General features: G+C 38.4%; 1 protein-coding gene across 2 annotated transcripts in view; it reads left to right on the top strand.

Moving 5' to 3' along the window:
* The window catches only part of LOC144002774 (vasoactive intestinal polypeptide receptor-like), a 35,065-nt gene extending 15,256 nt beyond the window's left edge, over positions 1-19,809 (top strand). The window contains exons 4-13 of one of the 2 annotated variants that reach the window (XM_077498294.1): positions 5,887-5,996; positions 6,068-6,165; positions 9,615-9,744; positions 12,140-12,293; positions 12,832-12,892; positions 13,276-13,342; positions 13,432-13,523; positions 14,992-15,121; positions 15,493-15,534; positions 15,643-19,809. In XM_077498294.1, the coding sequence (XP_077354420.1) occupies positions 5,887-5,996; positions 6,068-6,165; positions 9,615-9,744; positions 12,140-12,293; positions 12,832-12,892; positions 13,276-13,342; positions 13,432-13,523; positions 14,992-15,121; positions 15,493-15,534; positions 15,643-15,834 (1,076 nt within the window). In that variant the 3' untranslated portion in view covers positions 15,835-19,809. Of the gene's footprint in view, positions 1-5,886; positions 5,997-6,067; positions 6,166-9,614; positions 9,745-12,139; positions 12,294-12,831; positions 12,893-13,275; positions 13,343-13,431; positions 13,524-14,991; positions 15,122-15,492 lie in introns of both variants that reach the window. The other variant, XM_077498283.1, reaches the window with a different exon arrangement.
* Positions 19,810-19,857: the final 48 nt, after the last annotated feature.

Here is a 19,857-nt window from a genome sequence, read left to right on the forward strand (position 1 = left end):
GATACTGCATTAAAACAGTGGTATCGGTATCGATGACTACTCACAAGTAACATGCTGATTAATTCCTAAGCTAATATAGGATTTTGGTTTCAGCATCTTGTGTTTTGCTGGTGCACGACATTCACTGATATGTGACATGTTCACTGCATGCCGATCTAAGATATCCTATTGGCCCTTGAATGCTCTGAGCCAATGGCAGGACAGCTTTTTCATGTTGAGGAAAAAAAGCTGTAAGTATCGGTATGGTATCGGTATCGGCCGATACTGCAAAGCTAGGTATCGGTATCGGGGTCCAAAAAATGGTATCGGAACAACACTAGTTTACTTGGTATTGATCGATACCAAAATCTCAAGTATCGCACAGCTCTACTCTAAACAGGTTCTATATGGTCCCACTCTAAACAGAGTAAAACATTTCGCTTGGAAGAGAATTAAAAAAAAAAAAAAAAAGTCACTCAAGGATTGAGGAACAAACCCACAACTTCATGTTGGGAGACAGCCAATCTTCTCCCTTAGCCATGCAGCTCCTACTGTGTGTTAGTATATCGCTCATTTCAGCTGGAATTATAACTCTAAGAGACCAAAAATATCCTTTTGGATATAAGCAAACAGTAGGAGTGGCATAGCTCATGTGGTAGAGTGGCAGTCTGAGTTAATTCCTCAACTCCTGTGTAACTTGTTTTTTGTTTTTAAATAAATTAGTCAAATGTAGTAAAATCTCTCTTGCAAAATTTACTTAGAATTTCTTAGTGAAAAATATTGAACTTTTTTTTTTTTCATGGGATAGGCAAATTCACTCGTACACACTAAAAATTTACTCTGAAAACTGACTCCAAATAGACTCTGTTTAGAGTACAATTTATTCAACAGAATTTACTGTGTAGTGTTAATTTTGCTCTTCAGAGTCTTAGATTAACTCTGCCTTCACACCTGCACTTCTTCAGTCTGAGAGAAACGAGACATTTTCCTCCTTCTTCTGGCTTACCACTGGGAAATACTGACACATAAAAAATGTACTCTCTCCTAGTGTTAAATATTTAATTCCTTTAAAAGCATTGAATGGTTCAAATCAACTTTGTGAAAGTCAATTAAACACTGCGATGCTTAAGGGGAAAAAAAAGTCCAAATATGACTTAGCCATTATTTTAAAGGGTGACAATATTGTAAGTGTAACCTTTACAAAGACAACAAGAATGACATTTTAATAGAGTGCAAGAGCTCTGTGAAGGTTAAACTCAAAGACAGCAAACATATTATAGAAAAATGACTTTTTAATATCTTGAATACAAACACTTGTGTTTCTGGAGTGCCTACCCGCACATCAAGTGTGGAATTAAACAACCAAATAAATCTTTATTTATCTGCCTGTTTCAGAAACATTTGTGAGACACGTTTTATAGCCAGTAGCAAATGCAAAAAAGCAGTGATTTAACTTCATGCCACATGGACTAAATTTTCCTAGCTTGAGTGATTTTTTTTTTTCTTTTCTTCCCAGATGAAAGATGCTTTCTCTTAAGAATCTGCTGATTTACAGTACATGATTTAACTACATTCCAAGTTCAAGTAGGAAAACAAATGAGAGCGTATTCGCCTGTGTGAAGATGACAAATACCTAGAATCTGTACACGAAGTCAATGTAGAGAAAAAAAGCAAGTCGATCACACGCAATAGGAAATTTTGCTTTTAATGTTTGTTATGGGTGGATGCTGCCATATAAGCAACCACTTAGAAGCGCAGCCAAGTGACTTCAAGCATTGTGCTTGCTGTCTACGACTTTTTACCAGGAAGGTCTTGTGACAACATGTGAGCAGTTGTGGGCTTAAACCTGGATCAGGAGCCCCAATTCTGGAAATAACTGGATTCACTCAATGTGTGCATATAGGGGTTAAAACAAGAAAACTTAAAAAAAACACAAAAACAAACAAACAAAAAAAACGACCACAGACGCTGAAAAACCATGTGAATAAATCACTTGAGTTTTAATAAGTCGATCTCGAAAAGTGAGAAGCGTCAGGGGGCCCAACTGAAACGTGCCCACTCATATGTAAAGATGTTCCGACAATGCACATTTCTTCAAAGGCAAGATGCTCAAAGCTCTTCTGCGAAAATCTGGATGGAGCTAGCTGGCAATCGTGCGTCTCAGCAAGATGATTGTATTGAACCGATGCAGAAAAGGAGAGTTGTCAAGCACGCCTTTGTCTGCGTTTTTATAAAGAGGCACTACTGAAGTGAAGGGGAAAAAAAGCCTGCAGACACTTCTTAGGCGTGTGCCCAGTTGCGATTTTCCTGACACCAACTCCTTGTTCAGCCATATGGAGTTGTTGGAGATAAGAAATGCTTCTGTGCAAGACCACCAGCCACTGCAAATTCCCGAGATGTAAATTGTGCTGAATATGATGGACACAGACCTGTTGGCTATTTTTGGCTCTCGACTCCCTGAGAAGACCACTCAACTTGCCAAGATCAGCAATATTTTAATGGCACTCGAGCAAGCAAGATAACTGGGGGGGAAAAAAAAAGTTTCATCAAATGGTTGCACACAATAAAATCAAAGACTGGATCCAGACACTTATTTTAAGTACTGTAGATGTTTACTTTAAAAAAAAAAAAAAAAAAAAAAAAAAAAGTAGGCCTACTTTTGATGGCAAGTGCTACAGCCAAGACTTCTGTTGTATTAAACATGCTTTCACGCTGCAGAACTTTGTGAAAATGTTCATTTTTGCACTAAATTGTCACAGAACTACCAACAGTTGAGCCATTTTCTCTTCTGTAGGAAAACGAAATTGCAAATCCCAAGACATGTATTCTAAAAACAGTTGGGTCAAAACACAAGTAACCCAATTATGGATCAAAGCTGGACCGATCCACTTTATGGGTCAGCTGGACCCAATTTTGCTTCCTTTTTTTTCTTTCTTTCTTTCTTTCTTTCTTTCTTTCTTTCTTTCTTTCTTTCTTTCTTTCTTTCTTTCTTTCTTTCTTTCTTTCTTTCTTTCTTTCAATATTTTATTTATTTATTTATTTACATATGTTTTACAAAATGACCCAATTTTTGACCCAAAGTTGGTTCAAATTGACCCAAGCAGGGTATCTGACCCAATTTTGTGGGTTGTTTTATTTAAAAAAAACAAAACAACAACAACAAAAAAAGAAAGTTGGTTCAAATTGACACAAATAGAGGATGTGAAGCAACTTTCTGGGTTGCTATATACAAAATGATTTTTTTTTTTTTTTGCCAATCCTAGAAAGTGGCTCAAATTGACCCAAGCAGGGTATCTGACCCAATTTTATGGGTTGTTTTATTTAAAAAAACAAAAAAAACAAAGTTGGTTCAAATTGACACAAATAGAGGATGTGAAGCAACTTTCTGGGTTGTTATATACAAAATGATCCTTTTTTGGGATCATTTTTCTGGTGCAAAATCTAGAAAGTTGGTTGAGATTCACCCAAGTAGAGGATCTGACCCAGCTTTCTGGGTTGTTTTATTCAAAATGACCCCAGTTTTGACTCAGACTTGGGTCAAATGGACCCAATATAGAGGATCCGTCCATTTTTGTCCTACAATTGGGTTATTTTTGACCCAACTTATTTTAGTGTCACTATAAGATCAATAATTACCTGTCCTAATGACTTTAGGTTATCCTTGTTGGAGGTAGTGAACCCTCTGTGCATTCACAGAACCATTCTTTATTGAAAAATAAAATATGACTGTTTTCCAAATGCACGACAGGTGGAGGTTGTTGAACCAAATGAACAGGGAGAATAGCCTTTTCATGGAATCTGGCTCTCTTCACCTTGTGCTTTTATATTCCCCTTCTCCATGCAGCTTAGGGAAGTGTTCCCTATTGTTGTGCTAGATAGCTAATTGTTCTGGACTAGAATTGCTCAACTTGGCATTGCAAACATCCAGTTTGGACGCTGACTCGTCCTCCACTCAGCTCAACTCTATAGAGCTCTGTAAAACAGCCACCAGCAGCAGATATAAAACAGAAAACAGCAGGGGCCCCAAAATTGAACCCTGTGGCACACCATATGTTCTATTTTACTGTACTTTTTTTGCTTGACATAAAGCAGTTAGTATACCTTCATATATGAAGGTATTATAATAATAAAGAAGTCACAAGATGTACCATCACATCAGTCACAAGTTGACTCCTAAGTGCACCAAATTCCTTGACCACCTGCAGCCAATGATGGCCAAGCAGGCGTATCTCACAAATTATTTGTGTTGGGCGTGTCTTCACCTCAGCCGAACCCCTGAAATAGATTCACGGAAACCCTGGGGTTGGTCGAAGCCAGGTTAAGAACTACTGCTTTACAGAAGAGAAAAATAACCTCAAAGATGTCAGGGTTGTATGACTGTGAGGAATGTCAAAACCAAAAGCGTTTGAGGTTGGTGACTGGAAAAAAATTGAATTCAAAACCATATTACAGCCAGGAAAATGAGAATGCAAGCTGAATTCAATAAAAGTTACTTTAAATAATAAAAATCGAGAAAAAAGTGCATGGTGTCGTTTTGACCTGGTCTACTTCAACCATCTTCATCCAGTTTTTTCATTGAGCAAATTTCCAGCGGCCCCAAATAGGCCTATGTGGGTTTCTTGTTTGTGTTCAGCTTTCTCCCTCCATTAATTCATTGCCAAGTTAGTTCATGTCTAACAAGTATATATTTCCCACATGGGACTAATAAAGGACTTAGGGGTAGTTCTCTATTCTGAGCTCTTGTTTAGTATACTTTCTGAGCGGTGTATTCTGACTGAGCTCTGTAGTCTTGTGTGTACCTCATTGAGCTCCGAGATACTGTACACCAATCCGACATCGGGAGTTGGACAGCGTCTGATCAGTGTATAAATGACTGTCGTAAAGTCGGATCGAGTTGGAATACGTCGGGGGGCGTTCCATCAAATTCGACGTTTGAATCAGCTTCGGGGCATTTAATCACTGTGATTGGCTATTAGCTAGTGAATCAGCGCATGGGGCAAGAACAGGAAGTGATGAATGCGGATAAACAGTGCTGATGGAAAGCCTGGACTGTTTTGTTTTTTTTTCTTTTTTTTTTTCTTTTCCGTCACCCTGCTGTACCCTCCACATTTGAACGTACAATGTCTGTCTGGACTCTGGACGGAAGATTGGGAAGATGACTTTGTCTCTTTGGTTCTTTGTATGATAAAGGTATGACATGGGGACCTGACTGGATATATCAGGTAGAATTTACTTTTATATGCGATACTGTGCAAAAAGCCGGAGGGTTTCATTCACGTGGGAGGACATCATGAGAGAAAAAGTAACCGGTATGCATTATTTACGTTTTCATATCCCGCCCCCGTAAAGGTTTTCCGGTTGCCTTTAGGAATAATGACTACTGCCACCGATGGTATGGAGGGGAATTACTTCTTGCGCATGCACTGAAGGTACGTAATAGTCGGGGTCGGTGCGGTATGTATTTACGTCATTTTTCGACCCGACGCCACAGGGGGTAGGCGTCGGTCACATTTGGCTGATGTCGGATTGGTGTGTGTAGGCCTCCTCATATCCTCCGACTCTTCTGAGTCAGATGTACGTGAACCTTTGACTTGCACCCCCACGGGCAGGGAGGGCAGAACATAAATACCTCACTGACTGCCCGACTCACTTCCTGGGCTGTTTTTCAAGTCGAAGTAATTAAGAGACAGATAGAGGCAAATGCACGTGGGAACTGTCCTAGTGTCTTTGCTGATCCCTTTCAGTCATACTTCCTTTTAGCATTTGGAAGCATTCCAGTGGGAATGCGTCTGTGTGTGACATAATTAATTGTGAGCAAATGCAATGGTTGCTTTCCTTGCGAATCACACAGCTGCAGCCAACACACAATACTGAGATGAACTGTCTGTCTGTCATTTTGCTCAATAGGTAACATGTCCAAGACGTGCACTGCGGATGGCTGGACTCCGATTAGCATTGACTCTTATATAATGGATTGTGGCTATAATCCCAACAACACCATGGCTGATGATGACACGGTCGGTATGACAACCCCCCCTGGTGTCATGCTGCATTTTTTTAGCCACCAACTAAATGTGTCTTCTTGCAGGAAGACTTCTTTGACACCGTCAAAGTGGGTTACACCATCGGTCACAGCGTGTCGCTTATTTCTCTCACCGTCGCCATCATCATCCTGTGCCTCTTCCGGTAAGGAGATCTAGCGACACCGTTCTTACTTTCCCTCCATTGAACACGATAAATGCCTCCTCATCTCCTATCTTACTTCCTGACCTTTTACAGTGTTTGTCACCTTGCGTGCCCGACTTGCATCTAAATGCTGTTGCAACAGTTGTCAAACGACGAAGCAGCTATAAAGTCCAAACCACTTAGCGAGGGAGCTGCTGCTGTTCACAGCATGTTTCCCTTTGACCTTCTGTTTGCACTCATAGAGTTTGTGTGTGTGCATGGATAAATTAATCAAGCACGAGTCATTACAGTAAGTGGTCGTGGGGGTGTGGCCACGAATAAACACATCACTGCTCACGGCCATGTGTGTGCGCATGTATGTGCAGCGTTAAACAACAGGGGTTGTGTTTACATGTCGCTGTTGTGAAATGCCAGTGGTTTGGACTTTCGAGGACACGGACAGGATGTGAGCAGGGTTTTCTGTTAATATTGGGCAGCTGGATAATGTTGTGCGGGATTGGTTTACACACTCCTCGTTGCAAGTTTGAAACTCAGATAATTTGCCTCTGCAGAACATTCCACAAGGTCAAGAGTAGGTGCAGTTAATTTGGAATAATACATATGATTTTATTATTTCCAGGGATTGCGATACAGTGCTTTGGTATGCGAGTGACTCAAATTTAGTGCTGTCACTATCAAATATTTTTAGAATTGATTAATCTATCAATTATTTCATTGATTAATCAATGAATCTGATATTTTAGTTTTGCATTAAAGTGTATAACAAAAGGACCCCAAACCCCACCCGACCCCCCCCACCCCACGGTTGCTCTTTATTAACCAGCAATTGGTGAATAAATATTTTGTACTTTACTTTATTTTGTACTATACAGTGGTGGGGGGGGGGACACAGCAGGTATTGATGTTGTACTATGTTACCAGTTTATTCGTTTTCCAAAGTAAAAAAAAAAAAAAAAAAAGTTTGCAAATGTCTTTGTTGATTAAGCACAGATAATAAGAAGCACTGCAGAAATCAGTGAACAAATACTGTTGATTTGCAGAAATCAAATGATTTGGACAATTTTAACCAGGGTTTTTCCTGAGTACAAAATTCAGAGGCGGCCACTTCCGCCTATATCAACTGTTGAAATTTTCAGTGTTGCGACATTAAGGAGGCGCTATATCAAAAGCAGTGCACCGGAAAGACCTGAAGCAACAATCGAAGAAGAAAGCTTTCCTTTTTCTTTTTTTCTTTTAAACTTTAATGTACTGAAGAAGAAACAGATCATGGAGCAACTGTAGTACATGCCCATTTCCTGGTTGGCACCGATACCAGGTATTGGTCACCCATCATAGTCAGGGTGATAGCGCCGCTGCCTTAATTTGAGCCAGTAAAAACCCTTATTAAATATGTCTCCAAACAATTACTCGATTATTACCGGGCAAAATAGTTGTCAATTAATTTAATAATTGATTACATGTCAATTAATTAATTACTTCCAAAACTTCCAAAGATGAGTCAGCTTTGGTAGTTTTTGAGATACAAGCCATCATTCGGCTGATTTTTGTTTTGTTTTGTTTTATGAGCACAATTTTGAGACGTGAGTGTTGTATTGTTGCAGTGATCTCAACTCAGTTCACAACAAGGAGCAGTTTTCCAGTTAGAATTAGTTAGCAATTCTTAAAAAAAGGCTTCAAGCTGTTTATTGCTGCTCTTTATTGTCTTCTCTGTCTCCCAATATTTGTTTTATAGTGACCCCAGGTAGCCATTGGCCAACAGTAGGAGGTGCAGCATAATGACCATTGAAAGTGTGATGACGTTACATTCTTTACATTCTTTTACATTATTTCATTCATTAGACTGTAACAGATTAATGGCATTTACATTGATTTCAATGGGCAAAAATGACTTGCGATATGCATGTTTTCAGTTACGAGTGTGGTCACAGAACGAGTTAAACTTTTACTTTAAAGCACCCCTGTGTGCAGGTCCATAAAGCTGTTGTTTACTGTAGTTTTATTAGTAGTTTGTTGCTCTTGCAGGGATTGTGATTATTTGCCCGGTGTACCTACAGTAAATGCGCAACAGTTTTAAGTGTACACTTTGCTATAGCTCCGAAGGCTTATCTTGTTGATGGAATTTGACTTAAACCAAAGACATTGTGTGACAATTTATTTATTTATTTACTTATTATTTATTAATATGGGTCAACCCAATTACTAAAACGTGCCTATTGTTTCTTTCTATTTACCTAGTGTGTCAGTTTGAATAATAGTGCAGGTATACACGCAAGTTAATGTTATGTTATGAGAAGATGAATGTACTGGGAAATAGCTATCCCAACTTCTATGGTGCAGCACATTAATGCGCTAAGATAGATGATCGGGTGTGCCGTGGGAAATTATCCAGTTTCATTTAGTAGGTCATAAATGGTAAATGGTACTCAATAATTATTTATTTACTACAAATAATTCATGGACCATATCTCTCAGGCAGAACAACTAAATGTGCTTCCACAACCACCACATGCTGTATTTATATTATAAAATGTATTATCATTATTTCTGTATACAGTAGTGGCTATACACATTTTTTGTTTGGTGGTGGGCTGTGAAATTTTTCAAATGTAAAATATTGCTGCATGGCATCCGGCCAAAACCTCAAGAGTCACAATTTGGCAAGTTTCACATTTTTCCAAAAATCTGTACTTATGGTCCATGCACATGTTTGGGTGTCATTTTTATGAATTATTGACCAATCTAAAGTGTTGAAAATGGCTTGCTCTATTTGGTGATGCAATATTAATGGTTAATGGTTGGACAAACCTGCCAATTTTGGGGTCTTCTGAAAAGTCATGATTTTGGAGGTACAAGGTTTTGGCCCGACACCAGCAATATACTCCAAGGCTCATTAAGGTTGGGAAAGGCTTGACTGCACAAATAATTTGGAGCAAATTGCAATGTTAGATTTATAGAGAGGTAATGCTGTTGCTCTATATTTGTAGCCAGTGCAAGTGTATTTGTGCGTATGGGTGGAGATTTCTTCCTTTTGGCATTTTTGCAGACGAGCACACAGATGCTTTAGTCCATTGAATTTGTTCAATGAATTGATTTCTACAATGTTTGAGAGGATTTGATGCACGCTGTTGTCAATTTTGATGAATGACATCCAGCACACATTCAAATTCACCAAAATCGCGTTTCGCCACTTGCACCACAAGTTAGACCTGCTTCCAGCCGACATAAAGTTTAGTCTATTTTCAGCCACCAAATATTCACTCAGCTCAGAATATGCACCTTAATCAAATTTGTGCTGGACCATCTGCGCCACAATTTAGATCTACCTTTAGCTGGTCTAAAGATTAGTCTTCCTGCCACCAAATTCTTAGGTGTGCCAGGGGCATGTAAATTGTGCGCTGTCCATGAATGTAGAGCCCTTACACTCGCATTGAAGTTGTGTTGTGTTGCAGGAAGCTGCACTGCACCAGAAACTACATCCACATGCATCTCTTTGTGTCCTTCATTCTGAAAGCCGTCGCTGTCTTCATCAAGGACGTCGTCCTGTACGACGTTGGCGAGACAGAAAGTTGCCATTCACCTGTGAGTAAAATATGAAAACACTCTTTCATCTTACTAATAGAAATTCCCTTTTGTTTGTGGATTTTCTAATGAGTCCTGCATCAAAGTGCAAATCAACTCACCCAGCTCTTAAAGCAGCTCCTCTCTAACCTTAACTGCATCGCTCAGAATTAATTATTGGCTGACATTAAAAGCGTTGTCCTGAAGTTTGCTTAGCCCGACGCTGGGTGTAACAATGTTTGCCAAGTCCTCTCCACTCCTAAAGTGCTCCCCATTCATTTGTTCAACAGGATGTTGTGAGAGTTCCTGTTTGCTGAACATTAAGTCGGAACCTTTGTCAATAAATCACATTCAGTTGTGTTCTGGCCTTTTCGTTCATGTCGGCTCTGCGTATATCATCAAGACAAACCGTGCCAGAGCACGGTCTGGAATCTCTGGATCAGGAGTTGAAGCTACTGGTTTCGGTGCTGTTTAATGTTTTATCTCTATGCAACAGATCATGTTACCAACATCCCATGTGTGTCTCACATCTTGCCAGTCCAATCCATTGCTTTATTACCTGAGTTGATTAGATCTGCAGGCTATAAATCACCTTTGCAAGCCTTCATGTCACAGCTGAGATATTTCCTCCTGCGAGTACACAGATTTTCCCACTTCAAACACAGCTGCTCCCTGTCTCCGCCATTTGTTAACATTCCAAGCGGGGGAAAAAAATACAACTAGTGAACAACATTTTTGAAGAGATCCATTGACAGTTTACAATTCCGCCTGTCAAAACACCCTGTGGACATCACAGGAAAAAAAAATGTTACGACAGCGACCTAACCGTTCTTTTTTAAACAATAAGAACTCGAAAGATTTTTTTTACTTGGATGGTCAACTTATAGGATCAATGGACACTGTATATGTGCACTCACTGGCCACAACATTAAGTACATATGCACAATCTAATGAAATCCAACAATAGACGTTTATTAAAAAAAAATATATATATATATAAAATAAATAAATAAATAAATAAGGATGGGTGAGTACCGGGCTGATACCCAGTCTTATTTTCATGGTGTCAGTACTAGCGACGACCAGGATAAGCTGCCCTCCTGTGGCCATTTTAAAATCAGGAACTTAACATTAGAAATTATAAGAATAGAAAAATTGCCATTAATTTCATGCAATTTTAAGGGAAAAAAAATGCTATATTAGGATTTATAGATCTTTCTTTAAGATTATCTGTCAAACTTCTATTGGTACTGGTATCAGTGGCTTCTCAACACTTGAGTATTCGTACTGGTATCGGTCTGAAAAGAATTGGTATTAAACGAAAAAACTAAATAATCATCATCATCATCACTTTTAATTGACACTGTAGTGGACTGTATAATTGTGGACTGCATCATATTATTGAAAGGTTTGAGACGTTAATTGATCATTAGGGATTCTGTAAATTATGTGGAATTGATTATTGATTAAATGAAACTGACACAAAACGGAGTTCAGTAAATCAGTTGATTGAGTCTTAACTAGTTTGCAGTCTGCACAGACCTCGGTCAAAAAAAGAATTCTTAAAATAACCATGTCTATGTGGGAAAACTAACTAACTACTGTCTAAAACAATATCAGTCAAATGTATGTCAAATCTCTCAGTAGGACACTAAGTAGGCCTCCCTGTCATGATTGAGGTGTGTTGGTGGACCCAAATTCAGGCAAGCAGAGCGAGGTGAAGCCAAAAAGGGATTTAATAGAACAAAACAAGGAGGTAAACGAGGTACTAGTCAGAAACAACAAACAAGCTCAGCAAAGGCAAACAAGGCATGTTGGGAGGAACTATGCGGCAAAAATCCAGCAGTATATCAGGAGGAAATAACAATGAATCGACAACGGGCAGCGGGGAGACAAGGAACTAAATACACACACACTAATTGACACAATTAGAAACAGCTGGACAAGACACAAGAGGCAGAGGACGCTGATTGGTTGACACATGAGGAATGGCAGGCAAACACAGATGGACAAGACAAGGCTTGACAAGACTAGGGGGCATACAAGGACAACGCAAAACACAGATCATGACTGAACTCAAAGAAACATGAGGACAAAATCAAACTAAACCAAAATTAAATCTGAGCTATGACAAAAGTAACAAAATCAACCCAAACCACGACACTCTCAATGCAGCAAAATACAAACATACCAATTCAAAGACAATTATCTTTGAAATTGCATGCATGCCTAAATGGTGAGGCCGTTAAATCAACTCTGAAAACTGAATTTTGCTCCACAGCTTGCTTTTTGCATGAGTGTTGGCTGAATAAACTTGTGTCGTTATTATCTCCAAAAATAAAGCGCAGCTGTCCCCGAAATGAGTTCACAATTATTTCCTGTTCGCTGACTGCATGAAACTGTGGATGCTTTTCAGGTGGGTTGTAAGGCAGTGGTGGTGTTCTTCCAATATGGCATCATGGCCAGTTACTTCTGGCTGCTGGTCGAAGGCCTCTATCTCCACGCTCTCCTCGCTGTCTCCTTCTTCTCCGAGAGGAAGTACTTCTGGTGGTACATCATGATTGGCTGGGGTATGTGAACAGAGACTTTTTGTTTTAGAGGGAACTCAGTGTCTGTATGGAGCCTATTAGTTGCTTTTCAGGCACATCCATCACAACCGTCTTCATACGTCAGTGAATCAATTTGGTGTTGATACTGCAGGATAAAACCGTGCCTTCATTTGCATATGGATCAGTCCTGGTTGAGTTTGGTCTGCAACAGGCAGCAGCTGCTGAAAAGAGCCCATTTTAAGCAATATATGTAACCGTAGCAGACAAAACAATCGTGAATATCCATCAAAGCGATCAGGCTTGAACTTTACTCCATGGAGTTTTCTTTGCTGGCCATTTTTATGACACCATTGAAATATCTCATAGATATACTCATAAATATGCCAGAATTGTAGTGTCTGCCAACTTCCAAGAGGAATCGTGCTTAGCGTACCCAAAAGATTATATTTCATTCACTTTCATTCGCAACCTGTAAAATCATCTGCAAGGTCATTTGGTTATTTAGACATATTTGTCCATGCGACAAATCTAATGATCTATTCATATTTGTCATTTGCAGTGGCTCCAACCATCTTTATCTCAGTGTGGGTGATTACAAAGGCTTATTTAAATGATCTTGGGTGAGAACAATCATGTTCTTTTTATTTGTCTTCGTCACGGTTTGTTGGGGAATTATTTAAAATATATCATTATCACTTTGGAAGCACATTAAGTCTCCTCTGTAGAAAAATGACATTTTAACCATTTTTTTTTAAATAGAGCAAATCACTGTTTTTATTGCTATGCTAAATTAGCATATAGTGTTGCTAAAAAGCCATTAATATTTTTTTCATGGTTTCTAAATGACCATTGTAACGAAGATATCCTTTTGACTTGCATCTCCCCGCCAAACTATTCACATTCTTTTGTGATTGGTTAGCAATTATAATAAAGATAATCACAATGATGCTAGTAAAAGTGTTAGCAACATTTCGTTACTGACTTTTGTTGTCTTTTCTGGCAGATGCTGGGAGATCATTGATGACAAACCGTGGTGGATCATCAAAACGCCCATTCTTGTTACTATCCTTGTGAGTGACATTGCTTCTTTGTGAGTGACATTTACTGCGCAGCTCTAGACAGTCGACTTATATTTAGTTGTCTGCTACTTTCTTGGCAGGTCAACTTTTTCCTCTTCATCTGTATTATCCGGATTTTACGGCAGAAGATGAATTGTCCTGACATTGGAAGAAAGGAGTCAAATCAGTACTCGTAGGTTTTCAGTGCATATGAAAAAATTAAATATATTTTTCACAATTTCTTTCATTAGAGTCCCCCCCCCCCCCCCCCCCTCCAACCCCCCAAAAAAAGAAAAAAGAAAAAACGTGACAATAATTTGTTCTATGCAGCCCCACTAGTCGAAGTATGACATCCTGGTTCATACTGTGTGAGTGGAATATGAGTTAAGCAGTAAAATCAAGTAGTTTAGATCAATATCAGAATGACACTGGCAAATGTCACTTCATTTATATAGCGCTTTTCCACCTTTAAGGCCCTCAAAGCGCTTTACATTTTTGACTACCCATTCACCTACTGATGACGCAGCATCAGGAGCAATTGGGGGTTCAGTATCTTGCTCAAGGATACTTCGACGTGGTCACAGTGGCCTGGGATCGAACCCACAACCTCTGGGTTGGGAGACAACCACCATACCACTGATCCACGCCGCCCCAGAAGGCGGCCATTTTGCCACTTGCTGTCGAGTGAAAATGACATCACAGTTGCTCAGGTAACAACCAATCACAGTCCAGCTTCAGAAAACAGGTGAGCTGTGATTGTTCGTTGCTTGAGCAACTGTGATGTCCTCTTCAGTCTACAGCAAGTGGCAAAATGGCTGCCGCCGAGATAATATAAATGGCTGGATTTTGCTGCATAACTCTTATTCCAAAAATGTAATATTAATCAGAATGTCATGTTTATACTAGTGAGGTCACATATAGCATATTATTGTCAACGAATGTTGAAGGTTAACTTCCTCTTTAAAAGATTTTACTAGAATGTGAACACTATCAAGTCAAACTGTATGCTTTTCCAGAAACTATGCAATTTTTAAATTGCATGGTGTGTGAATTCTATATTGTATTTACTTAGAACAGCCCCCAATACTACTACTGGGTGTGGATATTAAAATACTGGGGCTTTGTAGCACCCATATAGTGTGGTGCAACCAAACTACTATCCACTCTTGATAATAGCATCCATACGATGTGAACATTTTATTTCTTTGTAATTTCTCATGTATAATATGCCTCCTGATTTTGGATGATTTTTTTTTTGTGTTATTCTACAAAAAAAAGAAAAAAAAGAAGAGCAATATTCTTACAGGATTCCCACGTAAAAACTGATTTAAAAATTGATATCTTAATACAGATTATTGTAGTTTTGATCCCCAGTATCTGCTCAGCGCAGGCGCGGATTTATTGTAGTGGCTGCGGGTCTCTCCATAATTATGAAAAAAACTATTTACCTTATTACCTTTAAAGTAACATGTGATGAAATTTTTCATATTTGTCCGACATAATTGCTTGATGGGTTGATTTTACAGAAACATTTTTTTACAGAAATGGTGTGTTGATGTTGTGTCGTTTGGTGGTGTCCAGCGCTAGTGCATATCAACCAATGTTTTCCCGACTCGGATCAAGATAAAGTGTCTCTTTATCTGAACCCTTCCTCCCTCCAGGAGACTGGCTAAATCCACGCTGCTGTTGATACCTCTCTTTGGGATAAACTACATCATCTTTGCCTTCATCCCGGACCACATTCACCCACACCTGAGGATGGTGTTTGATCTTATCCTTGGGTCATTTCAGGTAAACATTCAAATGGTGGACAACTTACAAGGCGAGAGGTGACGTGGGAGGAAAAAAAAAATCAAGTTCAGTTCTTGAGCACAAGATTCCGCAGAAAATGATCTAACATATTGTACGATTAAAAAAATAAAAATAAAAGTTGATTTACACACCAGTAAATTGATGGCGAGAGCAACGGACATAATGGAGCGCTCAAGATGGAAGCCATCACTGATTAATAGTTCCTTTAGTAAAGAATGTTATCTCCTGGGAAATTTTCCCTGAATCTCTGTTATGAGAGCCCCCATATTGGTGCTAGTCCTAAAGACATTATTCATCCAAAAAAATGTCTGTCCAGTTGGAAAATTGGCAACATATTCTTTCTCTTCCAGGGTTTCGTAGTTGCTGTCTTGTACTGTTTCCTAAATGGAGAGGTAAGCAAAGACAAAAATAGCTGCCTAAAATGTTTACTGGCCTATTATATCACGAGCCTTCCACTTTGTCAGTACCGCATTTTCTCTACCTCCTCGTCTGCCTTGCAGGTACAGGCGGAGATTAAGCGTAAGTGGCGCAGATGGATGTTGCAGCGCTTCCTGGGTGCAGACACCAAGTACCAGCAGCCCTCCATAGGCAGCAATGGGAACAACTTCAGCACCCAGATCACCATGTTAACCAAATGCAGCCCCATTGCCCGGCGGGCATCTGCTTGTCAGGAGCATTTTTCAGCCATCTGACACGGGAAGGCATCGACTGGGCTCTGCACATACTGAAAGGGTGACATACTTAAGCAGTGCAGTTAGATGTGGGTGTCCCTTTAGGTCAGTATGACCTTTTATTTTGATGTATTTCCTTCGACTAGCTGTGAAAGTGTGCGACTTTTTTCTTACCAAGTGATGTGCACCCGTAATGGAAGACAGGGTCGGTACAAATGATAGGACAGTACTGTATGAAGATATTTCGAGAGCACTTTGTATGTAGGCTGACCAGATTTTCTAAATTTCAAAACCAGGACATGACAGTTTTAGCTTAAAATCAACTATATAATAAATCCTCACCAGGAATTATTTATAACGAATTGAATCGCCAGTCAATCTCGTTACTGTCGCTAATGCTAAATGCTATCTTGTCCAATAGTACTAAAAGCATTTACCATGAGCCAACCTTTTTGGCTCATTCCCGGCAGCTATTGGAAGCTGGCTGTGCCAATTACCTCGCGCCACTCCCACATTGTAACATTAGAAATATGCCATCAGAAAAGATTAGTTTGCGTTTGGTCAGACCAGACTGGGGTCTGCAACCTGTGACTCTGGAACCTCTAAAAAATCTCTTAAAAAACAAAAACAAAAAACAAAACAGTAGATATTTTTTAACATATTTGTGTGTGTTTTTTTTAAAATAAATTATTTAGATGTTTTTAAATGAATTTGAATGTTATTTAAATGAATTCATGATTTAGATAAATAATAATAATATTCAAAATATGTCAGGGTCAAAATTTTTAAGTTGTCAGAAAAGGAGAGATGAATGGTAGATGTTTTTTTTTTTTCAAAATTACCTAAAAATGTTCACAAAGGAAGAAGAAAAGTAGAAAATTACCATATGAAATTGCCATAAATATCAGAGAATTGAATGTTAATGATAATAAAACACTGAAAAAGTAACAATAAAATGCCCAAAACCAAAGGAAAAAAATCCTGAAAATTCCCATAAAATATCCACAAAATTACCAAAAAGTCAGAAAAATTATTTTAAAAAAAAGGCAGAAAATAAAGTGTTAGATTAATTTTTTTAATTACTGTCCACAGAGGAAAAGTAGAAAACTACCATATAAAATCTCCATGAAATTGCCATAAATGTCAACGAATTGAACGTTAATGAAAGAAAAGAAAAACACTGAAAAACTATAAAATGTCCAAAAACAAAAGAAAAAAAAAATCCTGAAAATTCCCATAAAATGTCCACAAAATTGCCAAAAAGTCAGAAAATTGATGAAGAAAAAGACAGGAAAGAAAAATGTTCAAAAAGTAAACATAAAATGTCTGAAAACAGAACAAATCCCGAAAATTGCCATAAAATGTCTACAAACTTGCCAAAAATTTCAAAAAATTGATAGCAGTAATGGCAAAAAAAATGTCAAAAAGTATCCATAAAATGTCCCAAAAAAGTAAGAAGGTAGACAGAATATGATGTAATATAGCCATAAAATTGCCCCCCAAAAATGACAGGAAACCAGAAAAGCCTTAAAGCCTTAACATGTATGAAAAATTGTCAAAAAAAACAAACAAAAACGGAATACGACAAGTAGAAGAAAATGAATCTCAAAGTTTGAGATGCTTCCTATCTTTCTGTTATGGTGCAGCTCTAAATAGCTGTTGAACCCTCACTACATTTGACTAACACACAGTTTTGTTCATCGCAACGTTCAAATGTTTTGCGGCTCCAGACAGATTTTTTTGTTATTCTTTTGACCTAAAGTATCTTTTGACAGTAAAGGTTGCTGACCCCTGGGCTAGGAGGAGGACTACATTTCCCTTTGTACTAGTTCTCATATGACGAAAGGAAAACACACCTGCTAGCAATTAGATGCTGATGTGTACGAGAACGAAAATGTCAATGTGAAAGTAAATAGGGTTTATCGTATGAATCTGTCTGACTGAGACAAAATTGGGATTTCTGGTCACCCTATATTCAATAACGTGTGGATGGAAAGCGAGTCCTATAAAAAGGAGAATGTTTCCTGAAGACCACCTGGGCTATAAAGTGCATGCATTTAACTTAATAGCCCATGTTGTTTTGTTTATTAAGACATCCATAGCATTCCCATCGTAATGGACCTTCTTATCCAGCCCGAGGCATTTTTTTTTATTTGCTGGATGACTTTCCACAGCAGACACCGATGAAGCTTTGTGCATCTTGGATTACTGAGGCTTCTATGGGGTTTCCTGCATTGAAGTGGTGCCATTCTAAAGGACTCCCATTATTGGTCCACAGCACATTGCATTGTACTGTAAGTTATTATGTGGTAACAGTGATTAATGTCTGTTATTTTCACCACATGGTTTGCTCCAGAAGTATTTGGACAACCTTTTTAGAGCGTCAGGCAGCATGCTGGTCGAGTGGTTCTCACATCCGTTCACAGTTCTGAGATTGGAGTTTTTCTCCTGGTGCTTTGGTGTGCTCCCACATTCCAAAATCATACATGTTGGATTATAAGACTTTAATTTGTTGATGCAATGATATATAATTGTCATCAATCTGTGCCCTGCTATTGATTGGGGACCAGTCTGGTACTCCAACTCTTGAGTCAGCTCAGATAAGTTCAAGCTCACTCACAACCCTTAAACTCTTACAATATATAGAAATGCAAAGATGGGTGGATTTGCCACATAAAACAATCAATGTGACGGAAATGTCGACTTTCAGATGTAAAAGTTTCACAGAAATATGGGATTTCTCCAGATTCTCTATGTCTTCTGATGATATGGACCGCATATGATGAAATCATTAGATTCCTTGCACTTAATTGCACAGTAAGAAAAGTTCTTAAACTGTTGAACTAAATGCTCATGCGGTTGTTCACAAGGTGGGGAAACTCATCCCATCCTTACCTGTCAACAACTGAGCCTTTCGGGGAATCACTTGTTTCCAATTAACGTGTTCACCTGTGAAATATTCCAAACAGGTGATTTTATTTATTTTGTTTTTCCCTTTCAACTTTTCTAGTCTTTCCTTGCCCCTTTCCCAGCTTTTTTTGGAATTTGTTACAGGAGTAAAATTCAAAATGAGAGAATATTTGTCAAAAAAAAAAAAAGAAAGAAAATGGTTGTCATTTTGGACATTGAATATCTTATCTTTTTAGTGTATTCAATTGAATATAGGTTGAAAAGGATTTGCAAATTCTGTTCTTAATTTACATCTTTATTGGAATTGGGGTTTGTACTTTGTACATGAAATGGCTTTTTATGAAACAACTTCAGTTATTAAAGTTGAAAGTAGACATGTTGATTGTTTTCATGTCAAACCCTTGTGGTGATGTACAACATTCACGAAAACTAACTGTCCAGTTACTTATGCTGCACTGATAGTGGGGTTTGTGTATTCATTTCATGGTCAATTTTTTTTTTAATAACTGTGATTCGGTGATTAAATGTTGAGGGGTATAAAAATCCAGTAACATCCCCAGATCAGTATTTCCCCTGTTACGGTAACCTGATAAATATGATTCAGACTTCATTATCAATAAAGCATCAGCATATAAGCAGTTTGGTTTGTGGCCCTTGAGGTTATCAGTCAACAAAATGAAAGATTATGAGGATGCTTCTGTAGCTGCTACCAACTTCTGGGCTTTTAAGATAAGATCCGCGATGATTCGATTCCTTTAAAGAGCATGTTTGATGCCACATCCTGCTCACTCAGCTTGCAACAACGCGGCGAAAGTACCTCAGACTAAATGTTTCACACGCATTGTAAATATGGGGAAAATGTCACTTTATGGCATGTTTTATGGTGATGACTTTGAGCTCAGGTGTCAACTGGAAATCAATGTTTACATTTAAGACTACATATTGTTCACTCCTGTGTTTGCATTATGTCAATAATGAATGTGTATTCTTCTATGTGGTGCCCTGTAAATATTGTGTACTGTATAGTATATGGAATTTATTATACAAAATATCTGTGGAAGATGAATAAAACTAAAAATGTTTGCATTTGGATTTATTTTTCAAACTCATCACTAAAGGGGATGTAAACACTCA

This window comes from Festucalex cinctus, chromosome 1 (genome assembly GCF_051991245.1).
Source record: "Festucalex cinctus isolate MCC-2025b chromosome 1, RoL_Fcin_1.0, whole genome shotgun sequence".
In the NCBI taxonomy this organism is placed as follows: domain Eukaryota; kingdom Metazoa; phylum Chordata; class Actinopteri; order Syngnathiformes; family Syngnathidae; genus Festucalex; species Festucalex cinctus.